Raw genomic sequence first — 16,561 nt, forward strand, 5'->3', positions numbered from 1 at the left:
CATCAATATTCCAGCGGCTCGAAAGATGCTGGATGGGTCTATTACCTTAGGATCCGCCGCCGCCGAGAGAAGATTGTCAAGTACACACCGAACAAAGACCTTAATGATGATGACTTCTTCTGGGTCTCTGGGAATTTTGAGGATTTTCAAGCCCAAATTCCTGGCCGACCTATAAATTGGAAAATGGGAGAGCCTGGTAATTTAACTTCGGTCTTGTTCTTTGTTTGTTATCTCGGTTTTCTAATCTATTGACCGAACTAACACTTCTTCTTTTTTGCAGATTTCGCCCACCTGCATTCTCTATACAGCTATCCCAACCTTGTGGTTTTGCGAGCCGCACTACGGATTAAAGAACGAGGTTGGGCCAAGCTTCTGAATTTTGAACTGACCTACCGGTATAGTGGTCGCCGAAAAGCAAGAGTGACTGACTTCCTTCTTGAAGAAGCACCTGAACCGGACCCATCCTTGCCCGAGATAAGACTTGTTCCACTAACCGCAGAAGAAGAGATGGCGAAAAGGAGCAGAGTTAGGGCCCTTCTCACCGAAACAACTAGGCCCGAAGTAACCCCTCCCAGTCAATCGCAGCCTGCTGTTGTGGCCCTCCCTTCTCAGCAGCCATCCTCCTCCCGCCGAACCAAACGTGCCCGAACTTCCGAAACCGAACAGGTTTTGGTCGATGAAGAACCTGCTATTCAGCCGAGCTTACCACCAAGCCCCCAACCGGTGTCTTCCGACCAAACCATCGGCTGCTGGGCACCGAAACTAACTTTCAACGACCGAGAAATTCTAGACACAGACTCGGTTGTTGCTGAGAAAGACCACCTGTTGGCCATCAATCTGGCCAAGAGCGTGTGTCTGCCCAAAGATATGGAGCATCACCAAAAACAGTTGACCACCGAGCTGAAGTCCATCCGGTCTGCTACTAAATCTATGATTCTGGTTAGTAACTTCGGTCGCTTTTCTGTTTATTTTTCTTTTTCTTTCAACTTTTTCTTCGGCTTAAAGGGAAGTTGTTGCTTTGTCAGGCCATTCAGAAAAACCAAATCACCCACAGGAAAGTGCTAGAGCTGAGGAAAGTGACTAGGCAAGCAGCGGCAGAAGCAGAGGCGAAGTCGGCCGAACTGGAAGAGGCCAGAAAGGAAATGGCCGAACTCCGAGGCGAGGTCGGCCGACTGACCGGAATGGTTAGTTCGGCCGAAGCTGAAAAATAAAAGACTGCCATTGCTCTGAAGGACAAGTACTTGCGTGAGCTGGTGAAGCTCGAAAGAAAGAAGGATGCCGAAATAAAGGAGAAGGTGAAGGAGGCTGACAAACAAGGCTTCAAGAGGGCAGAGGATGCTTACGCCAAACAATGCGATGCTGCCAAGGAGCTGTTCTTCAAGTGCGGCTGGAGGGGGGCCGTTGAGACGCTCGGTCATGATCCTCAGACCGAGGTTTTCAACCCTCCAGCCTACTTTATACCGAACTCCCTGATGGGGTATGCCAAGGCCATGCAACAGCAGTTCCTTGAGGGCTCTGACGATGAAGATTCTGATGAAGACACTGCCCCTGAGGATACTTCGGTTGTGAATGCAGGTCAGGTATTTCGGTCGGAGCCCATGGTGGAAGATCAAACTATTGATCAACCAAGTGAAACCGTGGCTCCGGCCGAAACCATTCTACCTTCAGAAAATGTCCCTGCGCCAGAAACCGGTCTTCAGGTTGACGCCGATGCTGCCTTTGACGCCGAGATTGAAGATCTTTTTTCTTGACTCTGTATTTTTTTCTTTTGTTATTTCGTCTTTGTAACCGGGCTATGCCCCTCTTGTACTTACCTTTTTAATGAATGGAAATTTTGCGCAACTCTTATTCCGGTCTTGATGCGTATGCTTGCACTTGTAATGTCTTTTATTACACTAATTTCTACTTCGGTTTTGGCTTTTAAACTACGCTTACCAGCCAACCACTCCTTAGCCGATACGCTTACTTCGGCTGAGGAGTACAAGAGTTGGCTTATTCCAGCCAACCATTCTTCAGCCATACACTTACTTCGGCTGAAGAGTAACAAGAGTTGGTTTATTCCAGCCAACCACTCTTCAGCCTTGCACTTACTTCGGCTGAAGAGTATCAAGAGTTGGTTTATTCCAGCCAACCACTCTTCAGCCATACACTTACTTCGGCTGAAGAGTAACAAGAGTTGGTTTATTCCAGCCAACCATTCTTCAGCCATACACTTACTTCGGCTGAAGAGTAACAAGAGTTGGTTTATTCCAGCCAACCACTCTTCAGCCTTGCACTTACTTCGGCTGAAGAGTATCAAGAGTTGGTTTATTCCAGCCAACCACTCTTCAGCCATACACTTACTTCGGCTGAAGAGTAACAAGAGTTGGTTTATTCCAGCCAACCACTCTTCAGCCATACCCTTACTTCGGCTGAAGAGTAACAAGTGTTGGTTTATTCCAGCCAACTATTGAAGTTAGTTTTTCCAGCTAACTTCTAATATTTGGTTATTCCGACCAAATGTCCTGCAGCCTGGATCCTTATCCTGGGCTTAGGAAGGGTGTTGGTTTAATCCAGCCAACCTCTAAGTTAGTTTTTCCAACTAACTTAGAATAAAGTTTGGTTATTCCGACCAAACGTCCTGCAACCTGGATCCTTATCCTGGGCTTAGGAGGGGTGTTGGTTTATTCCAGCCAACCTCTAAGTTAGTTTTTCCAACTAACTTAGAATAAAGTTTGGTTATTCCGACCAAACGTCCTGCAGCCTGGATCCTTTATCCTGGGCTTAGGAGGGGTGTTGGTTTATTCCAGCCAACCTCTAAGTTAGTTTTTCCAGCTAACTTAGAGTAAAATGCTTGTTATGTACCTAATCTTCACTAAAGCTAACTTTTACAGAGAACAACTCATGCTGAAAAGAATCGCTTGTTTTATTGAAGAAAGAAAAAATTACACGTGCTAGAAAGAAAAAAACTAAAAGTAAAATAACTTGAGGTTGGCCGTGTTCCATGGCCTAGGGATTGCTTTGCCGTCCTTGTCTTGGCGGTATGCCCCTTTGTCTGTTAACCAAACCACTTTGTGAGGACCTTCCCAGTTTGGCCTTAACTTGCCATCTCCTGGTCCTCCACTGCTTTCCGGTCCGCCGCTTTGCCGACATCTGTGAATAGCTCATTACTCTCCGGTTCTTCCACCGAATGAACATATCCTTTGGCAGTGCGGCTGCCATTCGCCGTGACGAAGCATTGCTTTGACATGATCTGATCTCCATAGACTTCTTCAATTATGCCGGTGTTGTTGGGGAACCGCATTACTTGGTGGTAGGATGACGCCACTGATCGCATGGCATGCAGCCATGTTCTGCCCAAGATGATGTTGTAAGTGGAGGGGACCTTCAATACCCAGAACTCCACTTGTTTTGTCACGGTTCCTGCTCTGACTGGAAGAATGATTTTGCCGACGGGCCATTCTGGCATGGAGTTGAACCCAATTAGGGGAGATACGGCAGGTGCCAAGTCTTTGTCTTGCAGCTTCAATTGCTTGAATGTCTCGTAGTACATGATTTCACATGAACTACCCTGGTCAATCAGAATCCGCTTGACGTCAAAATCCTTGCCTCGGAGAGTGACGACCAGGGCATCATTGTGGGGGCAGTAAATTCGTTCCAAGTCTTTATCGGAAAAAGTCATGACGTTTGTTGCCTCCGTCTTCCCCTTCTTGATGGCTGGTTGGGCACTTAGTACTTCTCTAAAGTGTTCTGCCTTTTTGATCGATCCCCTGAGCTCGTATACACGCTCAGGTTCAAAGACTCCATGTATGACATTGATGACGCCTTGAGGCGGGGCGTCTATTGGCATTCCATTGGGGTGGTTATTATGGTCCTGGGGGGCTGGTTGCGTCCCTCCTTCAATGTACTTATCCAAGTGTCCTGCTGCCACCAATTCCTCCAAGTGCTGTCTCAGTGGCGTGCAATTCTCAGTTCGGTGCCCCTTTTCTTGGTGGAAGGTGCACCGTGATCTGTCGTCGTAGTCTTTCTAGGCTTCTCCTAGCTTGGCTGGCCACTTGACGAAAGGCTCATCTCTTATTTCGCTCAGGATCCGATATATTGGTTTCTTGAACACCGTTGTTATGGCAGTACGGATTCTCAACCATTTTTTATCTGGGTCTTCTCCGTTATCTCATCTGCCACGTCCGTTCTTGTTATTTCGGTCAACCGTGTTGACCTTGGCAGGGGTTTTCTTTTCTGGTGCTGCGGTCGTACTTGATTTTGCTTTAGCACGCGCGCCATCCTCTTCTACCCTGATGTGCTGATGCACTCTTTCCATCAGGGCCTCCATGGTGAGGGGTGGCGTCATGGTGATCGAGTCCCTTAGTCGATTCCCTACTGGTAGGCCTCTTTTATACTGCGCAATGGCTAGATTAGTGGGGCAGTCTCCAATCTGGTTGAATGTCTCCCAGTAGCGACTGTTGTAAGATCTGAGGGTCTCTTTTTCACCCATGTCGATGGAGAGTAACTGGTCTATCTCCACCGGTGTTTTAGTATTTGTCCGAAACCTTGTTACGAACGCTTCTGCCAATTGGGCCCAGGAGGCTATGCTGCCCTCTGGGAGTTTTTCAAACCAAGTCAAGCCTAGGTCGCCCAGACTTGATGGGAAGAGTATGCACATTAAGGCCTCGTTTCGCCTGTACACAGCCATGACTTGGCGAAAGTGGCTCAAGTGTGAATACGGGTTCGTCTTCCCTTCATATGTATTGAATTTCGGCTGAAGGAAGCCTGATGGTAGGGGTGCGTTTTCGATCGCTGGGACAAACGGCGAAGTCTGTAGTCTTGCTAATGCCTTGTCCGTTGGTTCGTAGGCCGGTCGCGGTATTGGCATTCCAACCTCGACGCTTCCATGCGTCCGAGGAGCCAACCGTTGTAAGGCCGAAACTCGGTGTGGATCTCTTGCCCTGGCATCCTCCTTGCATCGTGCTTTTTCTTCTAGCACGGTTCGTAAGTCGGATGACCTGGGCAGCTCTGTTTGTCTGGATCTGGTTTGGTGTGAATGTGAAGGCCAATACGTGCTTCCTTCAGTGTATGACCTTTCGGATCTCGTCCTCTCAGACCTGGAGTGACGAGTCCTTGAAGATAAGGAGTGAGTGTCGCCTGTCCTGAGGCTTCTGCTCTCTCCTTGGGAGGGTGTAGTATTCCTACTACGATTCTCTGAGTGGCGAGGGGGCGTCTTGTGCTTGCGCCCCTCTCCTGTCGCCACATCTTCAGTCTTCATCTGGCGTTTCAAAGCCTCCATGTCCGCCGCCATCCTTCGAATTAGTTCATCTTGTTCCTTCACGCGATCTTCCAGGGCTTGAGGATCCATCCTCCTCCTTTGCCTGTCAGGGCTCTGAGAATGTCGAGGGCTGCTATTCCGCCTTCCCTTGCCACTCCTCCTGGAGTTATGTTGTTGGGGCTCCAGATCTGCCATAGGAGGGACAGAGGGTAATCCTTCGCGCCTTGCGCCCCCCTCTGGAGTTAGTCCGTCGACGGCGGACTGTGGCAAGTCTTCAATGTGTGCCATTGAATGAGCAAAGGAGAAGCTTGGTCAAGAGGTTTTTGTTCTTGTCTGATCTTCCCACAGACGGCGCCAATTGTACGGGGAGGAAATAATTCTCCTCGTATAATCCTGTTGACCAAGTCCACGCTCCTCCGTACGACGTCGCTTTGTCACCTGAAAACACAAACGTGAGCTAGCCGGCGGGTGTGTGCCGGAAACCTCTCCGATGCCTAAGTCAGTAAGCTTGACAAATAGACAAAGATTTATGCTTTCAAAAAGATTGTGTTCAATTACCTCCTCCAAGGTGATGCTTGTGAGCTTTTATAAATTTCCCGTGGCACAATCCTAGTAGGACTTGTACTTCTCCATGCAGAGTCCTCCTAGGATTCATTCTTCTAAGGATAATGCTTATCCTTTTACACCCTCCCCCACTGCTTAAACCAAGTGGGATGGTTTTCTTTATGGCCGAACTTCCATTTGACCGAAGTAAAATTGGCTATACCGAGCCACAGAGGGCCGAACTATCCTTAGCTCGGTCTTCTCCTCCAACTCCTTACTTCGGCTGCCCTGTTCAACCTTGATGTGCTTAGTTCAAACTTCCAAGTAACAAGTTCTGACCGACCTAACCATTGTAAGTCACGACCGGACTAATTCTGACACCGGCCTTCCCAGAACATACTGCGACCGGACTAACTGAGACCGGTCCCACTCCGAGTTGTCTCTGGACCGGAGTAGCCTTACTCTTCCTTGGGCCGAAGCAACTATCACTTCTTGAGCCGGAATAAACTCACCTCCTTGGGCCGAAGTAACTTTGTCTCCCCAAGGCCGGAGTAACCTTGCCCTCTAGGCCGGAGTATTCAGTACGGCCTTTTTACCTAGTCCTCTGCGTTTTGGGCCTCAAAACCCAACTCGAAGCTCGGTCCAATTTTCCCAAAAATTACCCTCTCAGGTACTAAGTATTGGTGAGAGTGAGAGAGGGGGAAAAGAGTTGTTGGGGGTGTTTGGGAAGTTGGGTTGGTGGCTTTTTTGCTGAAATAGTTAATAAAGATAATAGATTAAATTAATTAATAAGATAAAATGTCAAATTCAAATCATAATTATTTCATTTTTTCTCTCACAATTATCAAATTAACTATCACAAAAAAATAAAAATAAAAGCAACTATTATTCGAAACACAATTTTTTTAGACAAGTTAAAACAGTCAAAAAAATAATAAAATAACCAAAATCCCAAACGAGCCCTATGGTTAGTGAAGGAGAAAAAGTGGTGGTTGATAGTGGAAGATAATACTGGCGGCAAATTGTAGTTCATAAAGGAAAGAAAAAGAAAATAGGGGAAATATCAAATTAGTGGGATAGTAAAAAATTGTTTATACTTATTGTGGTGTAATTTTACTGTGTATATAGCAAAATTCGTTACTATGTGTCAGGATTGCACTACAAACAAGCCCATCTCAAATGCAATAATTTCTCCACTATTACACATATTTACAATTTTCCCAAGAAAATATGGCAAGAGAAATTATTGTAATAAAACAAATAAAATAAGAAGTGTAATAAGTTAAAAGGTCATGCTGTGGTGTATGTATTTTTGTATAAATATTACATAATTTTTTTAGAGTGGTGCTATTAGCACCCCATGAATTATGTTAGATCCCTCAATTTTTAGTTTTTTTTATTTATTATAATAATAACCTTAAATGAAATTACTAAAAAAGATATCATTAATTTTGCGACAACCCATCTTACATTTAAACCTACACACCTACTATATCATAAATTAAGGTTTATGTGAACACCCATCTCCATCACCACTCATTCATCTTCCCCAAATCCCACCTTCAAAACTTACCTACTCTCAAAACCTTGAAAACCCTTTGGCAGCAATATTCCGGCGTTAATGGTGGCAACCATTTGATTACCTACACTCCTCCGGCAATAACAATGAGTGGAAGCTTTTCAGGCAACTACAACTCCATAAAATGAGAGGAGTACGGCAATAAAAGCTCAGAGGAGATTCATAACTTTGATGTTAAGGGTAAGTTTCTTGAAAAAAATGACAAAAATAATAAAATTTGTTCGTCATTTTTTTGGGACTGAACTCTTGAACATTTGACCGAAATTTGGGAACACAGGCTCGAACATTGTTTATTTGTTCGGAAATCGATAACCGAACATTATTCATAGGTTCGGACCTGTTTACCAATCAAATTTTGAAATTTAATTTGTATTATTATTTATTTTAGGATGATGGCAAGTCAAATAGAAGCAGTAAAGTTGGCTCAGAATTCATAATAGATTATAGTAATGAATTTGTGACTCACGAGGTAATATATGAATGTATTGAAAATTATATATGAATATTTTTTACATATGGATTGTTAATGTGCATTAATTTATTTCTTTATGTGTATATTGGAAACAAAATCATTACTTTATTTTTACAATTTTAGATATTCAAGTCTCGAGATGAATTAATTCGGTGGGCACATGATGTTGGGAGGAGAAATGGTTTGGTTATTGTTGTGAAGAAATCAGATGTGGGTGGTGCTCATCGTAAGAAACCAAGACTAACTCTTGCTTGTGAGAGGAGTGTATGTTACAGGGACACTAGGAAAAACACTAGACCTAAGGGGAAAAAAAAATTAAAGCTTACTGGTACTAAAAAATGTGATTGTCCTTTTCTGTTAAAAGCTAAAAAATTAGATACAAACGATGATTGGACATTGATCGTAATATGTGGTGTGCATAATCATCCTACTGCGGTTTGTCTTGAAGGTCATTCTTATGCTGGGAGGTTATCACATGAGGAAACTTCTTTATTGGTTGATATGTCGAAGAGTATAGTACGACTAAGTGAGATATTAGTCATACTTAAACAACGCAATAGTAAAACTGTTTCCACAATGAAAACAATCTACAATGCACATCAACAGCATAAAGTTTTTGAGGAGGCTGGGAGATCTGAAATGCAATTACTATTGGGTCAGTTAGCGGTGTACAAATACATAGAATGACATAGGAACTGTAAAGATACTGAGACTGTTACCGATTTGTTCTTTGCACATCCAGTTAGTTTGGATTTGCTACGTGCATTCCCAGATGTGTTACTAATGGATTGTACATATAAGACCAATCGATATCGTTTGCCACTTTTAGAGATTGTAGGAGTAACATCCATAGAAAAGACTTTCTCTGTGGGTTTTGCATACCTCTAGTATAAGAGGGAGGATAATTATGCATGGGCACTTGGTATTTTGCGTAGTTTGATGGATGAGAATAGTCTTCCCGATGTTATTGTTTCAGACAGAGAATTGAGTCTAATGAATGTTATTGCAACGGTATTTCCATAAGCTACAAGTTTATTATGTAGATGGCATATTAATAACAATGTGTTGGCCAAATGCAAGAAATTGTTTGAGAAGAAGAAGAAAAGGGATATATTTATAACAAGTTGGAATATGTTGGTTATGTCATCTTCTGAAGAAGTGTACATGCAATGACTTGTATTGCTACAAAATGAGTTCACCTTTTATGTAGAAGCATTTCAATATGTCACATCTTCTTGGTTGGATACATATAAGGAGGGATTTGTAGCTGCATGGACAGATATATATGCACTTGGGAAATTCAACAACGACAGGTAAATTCAATTATTTTCAAAAACAAAAAAATGTATATTTTCCTATTTTACCATTGTAATGGTTTACATATATAGGGTAGAGAGTTCACATGCAAAGCTCAAGAGATATCTTCGATCAAGTCAAAGGAGTTTTCAGTGAAATTGGTCAAGGATACACAATTTGCTTGAGTTGCAACACACTAACATCAAATCATCGTTTAAGAAGAGCAAGACAGTTGTGCAACATAATTTCAAGCTTGCTCAATTTAAAGATCTTTCGTGGGAACGTGTCTATTGTAGCATTGGAAATGATATTGGCAGAGTCCAAGCGAGCATCTTTTGTTGGCATTGACATTGTTATATGTGGTTGTGCCGTTTGGCGTACACATGGATTACCATGTGCGCATGAAATAACAGATTATATGAGAGAAAACCGACCAATTCCTCTAACTTCTGTAGATCCACACTGGTCCAAGCTTGACATGCTTAGTACTCCTAAAAAATCAAATTCATTTTTGGATTGCAAATCAGAGTTAGATATGTTTCCTCGATGTTACGAAGAGGTAGATTGAACTATGAAGGTTCAAATGTTAAAAAAGTTGAGGGAGATACATACATCTGAGAGTATATTCTTGATTGAACCTGAAGTGAAGCTTAACCCATGGGGTCGACCATCTTTGAAGATTGATACTTCTACTCATCGTGAGCCCTCTGCATTTGAGTTTGTTTCATCTACACAGGACAACTATTCACCAAGTGTAGGTTTGAAGAAAAATACGTGTCCAAAGAAATTAAAATCAATGCAGCGACCAAAGGTGTGAGTCTGCAAACCGATTAATTATGTTTATACTTGTACAATAGCATGTATTAACTAACTTTAGCAATGGATTGTATGTGTGTAAGTATACCCATATCAGTCAACAAACAAAAAAAAAATCAATTTGTCTTTTGTAGATGAATTTCCTTCAAGTTTGAGGCCATATATTTAACTCGTGAAGAATGTTGATGCTGATGGTAATTGTGGATTTTGAACCATTGGTGGATTGATGGGATTCGGAGAAGATGGATTGTTGCAAGTGAGAAAAGATTTACTACAAGAATTACATGCCCATATAGATCACTACAAAAGTTTATTTGGGGGCCAAGAAAGAGTTGATAAGTTAACTACAACTTTAGCGTATTTTGAATCAAATGCTGGATATAGTCATTGGATGACAATGCTTGACATGGGTCATATGATATTATCTTTTTACAATGTTGTGTTATTTCACTTATCTTCTCAACAATGCTTCACTTCTCTCCCTCTTATGACGATCCCAATGCCGATTGCATCTCGCAAGGAGATATGTATCGGGTTCGTCAACAATAACCATTTCGTTCAGGTACTCATTATGAGGCCCATTTATTGAAACAAATTTGTTTTCGTTATTAGCAATACAATAATAAATTGTACTTTACCATTATTTCATATTTGTAGGTCTTTTTGGTGAATGGTCACCTGGTGCCACCTATAGCAACGAATTGGCGACGTTACCATTTACCTGCTGTAACAGGATGAAAGACAACTTATAATGCCCGAGTGCAGTATTTCACTTCACTCGTAGGATCGAGTGTAGCGATAACTGAGACAATAGAGTTAGATGTAGACATATGAAGTTCTAGCGAAGTAGATATGCATGTTTATAACATGCTTTTTATTATCTCAAGAATTCCAGTTTTACTTATTTATGAAACGGTTGGTGTTACTAATCTTTCGTAATAAAAAATATTAAACTTGGACCAAATGGAAATTTGTTAATACTTTCAACGGTTAAAATTATTAAGGCTTGCAGAAGTTTTCATTTATGCAAGTTCGGGAATACAAGCCCAAACATTACTTATTTCTTGGGAATACATTCCCGAACAAATAAGTAATGTTCGGGAATACAGGCCCGGACATGGAAACTTCTTAATACTTTCAATGGTCAAAATTCTTAAAGCTCGCAGAAGTTTGAATTTTTTTATGTTCGGGAATACATGCTCGAACATTTCTTATTTGTTCGGTAATGCGCATTCCCGAACAAATAAGTAATGTTCAGGAGTATAGGCCCGAACATGGCGACTTCTTAACACTTTCAATAATCAAAATTCTTAAAGCTCGCAGAAGTTTGCATTTTTTCATGTTCGAAAATACAGGCCCAGACATTACTTATTTGTTCAGTAACGTATTTTCGAACAGATAAGTAATGTTCAGGAGTACATGCCCGAACATATCGACTTCTTAACACTTTCAACAGTTAAAATTCTTAAAGCTCGCAGAAGTTTGCATTTTTTCATGTTCGGGAATACAGGCCCGGACAATACTTATTTGTTCAGTAATGCGTTCCCGAACAAATAAGTAATGTTCAAGAGTATAGGCCCGAACATGGAGATTCCTTAACACTTTCAACAGCCAAAATTCTTAAAGCTCGCAGAAGTTTGCATTTTTTCATGTTCGAGAATACAGGTTCGAACATTACTTATTTGTTCGATAACGCACTCCCGAACAAATAAGTAATGTTCGGGAGTACAGGCCCGAATATGAAAATTTCTTAAACTCAATGATAATGTATACATAACGATAAAAACACAACAACAATAATTAAAGCAATCATAACAATCAAACACGACATATATAACTCAAAAGCATTAATGAAATTGCTAACTGAAAATCATGGTGCGAACATAACTTTTGTCGTACATCAAAGCAACCATGACAAAATTATCCATAATATTACTTAGTCAAAAAGATGGTCCATAATCATCTATATTAATACGAAAATACACATAAACATTCATTCTAATAACAAAACATCCAAAGTATCCCACAAATGATCATGAATTTTTAGTTGTGTCCAGTGTCAGTTTAGTGAGGGTGAGGACGAAGGGGAAGGCGAAGGTGATAAATCAAACTTTCTTCAATAGATTATTGCTGTTCCGATAGAGAGTGTTGTTTCTGTGGAGAGTGATGTTCCAGTAGGGAGTGTTGTTCTTCATCTATGTGCTGGCCCTCCAATAATTGTGTCACTTGTTTGAATGCATTGTAGAGAGACTCCGGAGCACTAATGACTTCAATGTAATCCAACTGCATTATTGGACGTGCTATAGTCAAGGCTTTTGCAATGTGTTATGAGTCATTGTCAGCTATTGATGCCTCAGAATGAGGATCGTATATAGATCAATGTGTCGGATTTTGAATAGTAACATGGGAAATGCGACAATACCAATCCATGTAATTGGGCGTGCAATCCTATGGATGTAAAACTAGCTCACTACACACCACTTCAGACAACACATGATTTTTCCACCTGTCTGTAATCTGATCCACATATTTGTATGAAAGGCAATACTTGCCAGTGGTAGATCCTTATGAAAGTGGAGCAAGTGGAGGCGGGGGAATATTTTGCACCCTTCCAAACTGTCCCAAAAACCTACCTAGATGATAGGGTTCAACAATATCCATGCATTTCAGCAATCCAATGTAGTAAGCAACTTCAGTAAATAGATGGTTCTCACAGTTACCAATATATGGATAAAAAATAACCTACAAAGAATACACAAAATCATAAGTTCTCTATAAAAGATCAATGACACAAAGGAATTACACATTACTTTTTTTACCTTATGAGCCTCCAATCTATCAAGCTGCTTTCGCAATGACTTTAACACAGCAACCGATGAACTAGATTGTATGCGCGGAATCCAACAATAAGCCCAAGGCTATTTTTATGTATAATTTAAATTTGGATAGGTTCTTGTACATAAAAAATGTTCGTAGATCCAAGCCTCAAATAGTGTCATGTATCCCACTATTTGTTTGACAGCAGACTTTGTTGCCATACCTAATTGCTGATACAAAAAAGCTAATGCAGTTGCACCCGAAGCATACGAATGGATCAAATCCTTGAGCAACTGGAGATACACAACAGGAACACGATTTGTAGTCTTGTTAATGAATAAGGTACAACCTAGTAAGAATAATAAATATGCCCTCGCTGCATAATGAATGAAATCATCTGAATCCACATCTGAAACTGACTGAAATTTTTTATGTAACCATTTCAATCGCACTGATTGGTCCCGTGCTCCCTTCAACTCAAAAACTGCATCATTTTCTAACACTCCCAATAACTTAACCAACACCTTTGCAGCTTCATCTCGTGATAACTTATTAGTTGAAGCAGATGTACCAGTCATAGGAATTCCTAATATAGTACTTACATTATCTAATGACACGGATATCTCACCAAATGGCATGTGGAAACTATTAGTCTCAGGTTGCCATCTTTCAACAAAGGCAGATACAACTACCTTGTTCACAAATTTGTATGAGCAACTAGTTAAAGAATACAATCCTGAATGTTTAATAATGTCCACAAATTTAGAGTTGTCAACTCCTTCCAATGTTAAAGACCAATCGGCAACCTTAGAGCCATGGTTCAAGCATCTTAACAAATCTCGTTCCTGCATCATTGCATATCACAACGGTGTCATGTATCTCTCATATTTATTTTTTATTTTTTATTGAAATGATTAAAACAAGACAATAGTTTGTAAGTTATACCTCATTATTCCAAATTTTGGCTGCTACGTGACAACTAAAATTTTTTAGACTAGAAGGATCAATTAGGCCCCCGGGAAAAGATGCAGCAAGCTCTTCACTTGAACCAGGCATGTCCGTGGGATGGTCAACATCAGGAATGTCCATGTGGTGGTCAACGACAGGAATGTTTGTTTGCTCTTCATTACCACCAATATCATTGACAATGATTTCAGCACCATCAAATTCGTCAACCTGAACATTATGAGCACGACGTTTCCGACCTACATTTTGAGGTACTTGGGTTGTGTTACGCCTCAAAGATGCCGTTTGCCGCTTTCGAGTTGTATTGTTAACTTCCATAAGTTAGTTGCATCATTTGGAAGACAATATCTTACAAGGTAAGACAGGTATAGTAATTAAAAAAAATGAAAACATACTTATTAGGGAAGGAAAAAATGAAAAGAAATAATATGATTATATGCAAGAGCAGACATGTTGTAGATGAAAAGAATGTTGGCTTGTTTGTGCTCATGCAATGCTATGTAGCTGTGTATATGATCAAAAGCAAGTTAGGTCAAAGGATTCTTTTTCTTCTTTTGGTCTCTACAATTCAAATAAATTATTTACAAACCAAGGAGTCAACTGTATAGGACCCACAAATTATGTGTTAAAAGCTGAGAAAGAGAAGTCATTGAGTGATAATCTCACATTAAAAATATATATAGCATATTCATCCATCAGGAAACTTTTTTTTAAAAAAAAAAGAAAAGAAAAAAAGAAAAAGAAAAAAGAAGGGCCATTTCAGAACCAATTAATGATTCTTTACCAGCTAAAGAGATTTTAAGAATGGAAAATTCAGAGCATTTGAATCTACTTCTGTCAAGTTGTTTGCTTGTAAGTTTTACTATGTCCTATACTTGTTTAGTAGTTGAGTATTAATTAGTTTAGCAAAACCTTTAGTTTTTGGATATAAAATTTTGTATAATGAAATCTTTGTACATACAATTAGACAAATTGATTAATGAAGTTTTCTATTGTAGTTCTCTTTCAATAGTAAAACAATTGTTTCTTCTAAGTCAGACTCCTAAAAAACCTTATAAAGATTCTAACATTTAATAATTCTTCATCCCACATTTGCCGTATCATTATTAGTCTGGTTGTATTTGACATTAAAATTAGATGAATTTGACACTTAGAAGTTAGACATATACCCGAATGTGACGCACATACCCCAAGTCCATGTAACAAAGTATCATCAACACAAATAATACAAATTATTTGGAATAGTAGCATTTCATGAGATCATAAAACTTATAGCATACCATCAACATTGTTGGTCCCTTTATATATTTAATGAGTCCCATTCAAAATTATGCATTTGTAACCTCAAATGCAGACCAAAGTGTGAGGGAGACAAATCTCACCTAAAGACTCAATGTGCCTAATCATAATCACTAAGATTAATTTGTCATTCCTCATATCTAGCCAGCAAAAATTATAGCATATCTTTGTCCAGTATAAGATTTATTTAACTTATTTTAAAGTTTCAGATTAATGTATAGTTAGCAAACCCAGATATCTACTCAAGTAGCTTGTGTGAGGTAATGGAGGTAACAAGCACAATAAAGAATATGAGCTTCAATATAAAAAGAGACAAATAAAATCATGAATATAGGAATGGAAAAACAATAGCTATTTTCTTATTTTTATTTTTTGGTTTATATTTGGATTAGATTTTCTGGCAAAAGTAAACCATATAAATGTTATCTAGTGTCTGGTAATTAGTAGATGAACAAAATCAACAAAACAAACTAAGCAAAACAAACGACAAGTTTAGATTTACATAACATAGTACTATTTCAAAGGAATAGAAAGAACATACATGATTTCAAACTTCCTAAGTACCAACCACAAAATAGCAACAGTAGACATGAGAGAGAGAAAAGAAGAAGTGGATAAACACGCCGGGGATCTATCTTTCTGGTCATAATCGGATGAGAGAGAAAGCGAGAGAAATAGAGATAGAGAGAGCCAGAGAGACAGAGCATACCAGAGTCACGGAGTTACACTTGTTCTTTTTGTTCGTGGGTTTGAAAAGGATGAGGTTTTGTTAGGGTTTTTTTGGAACAGAGGTTTTTTTGTTTTTGTTTTTGGGTGTGTAGGGGTGTCCATTCAATTAGGTGGAATGCTTAAGGATAATTTTGGTATTATTTTGGGGGTGTAAAGAAATTTTTAGGATTTCAAAAATTATAAATGGGAGTCCGAAGAAATAAGGGGTCCAAATTAATTCTTGGAGTGCTAATAACACCACTTTTTTTTTTTTTAATAGAGTAACCACATTCAAAATAAAATTATAGATTTTATGGTAATGTTATATTTTTTTATTTAAATATTTTCTATCCACAAAATAGGTAATATTATCATAAAAATATTTAACTTTATTTTTGAGAATTACAAATTATCGTAACTTTATTAAAAAATTATATAAACATTTATCATAAAAATATATAATGTGTATGATGGCATTGTTTGAGAAGTTAGTTATTTTAGTTGGCTATTTGATTTTTTGGCTATTTTAGTCTGACTAAAATAGTTGTGTTTGGAAAGTTAGTTGATTTTTTTTGTAGTTGATTTGTTGTTTGTGAGAGAAAAAGTGAAATGAATATAAGTTAGATGTGTAATTTTATCTTATTTTTTGTCTTTTTATCTTTTAGTGAGTTATATTAGTCCAATTCTCTTCCCAAACACTCCCATATACACATAAAAGATGTGTAATAATTTCCCAAAGTTACGTACTATTTGGCATCCCATATATTAACACATTTTTTTTTATAATTTTTTTTTGATCATATCATCTCTTTATTTTTTTGCACAT

At 39.4% G+C, this 16,561-nt stretch overlaps 1 protein-coding gene across 1 annotated transcript; it reads left to right on the plus strand.

The window, feature by feature from the left end:
* Positions 1 to 10,171: 10,171 nt before the first annotated feature.
* Positions 10,172 to 10,683, plus strand: LOC114284416 (uncharacterized). The gene is made up of 2 exons (XM_028227312.2): positions 10,172 to 10,507; positions 10,603 to 10,683. The coding sequence occupies exons 1-2, from the start codon at positions 10,172 to 10,174 to the stop codon at positions 10,681 to 10,683; spliced, it is 417 nt and encodes a 138-aa protein (XP_028083113.2).
* The last annotated feature ends 5,878 nt before the right edge of the window (positions 10,684 to 16,561 follow it).

This window comes from Camellia sinensis, chromosome 13, assembly GCF_055761805.1.
Source record: "Camellia sinensis isolate YWXY chromosome 13, ASM5576180v1, whole genome shotgun sequence".
Classification (NCBI taxonomy): domain Eukaryota; kingdom Viridiplantae; phylum Streptophyta; class Magnoliopsida; order Ericales; family Theaceae; genus Camellia; species Camellia sinensis.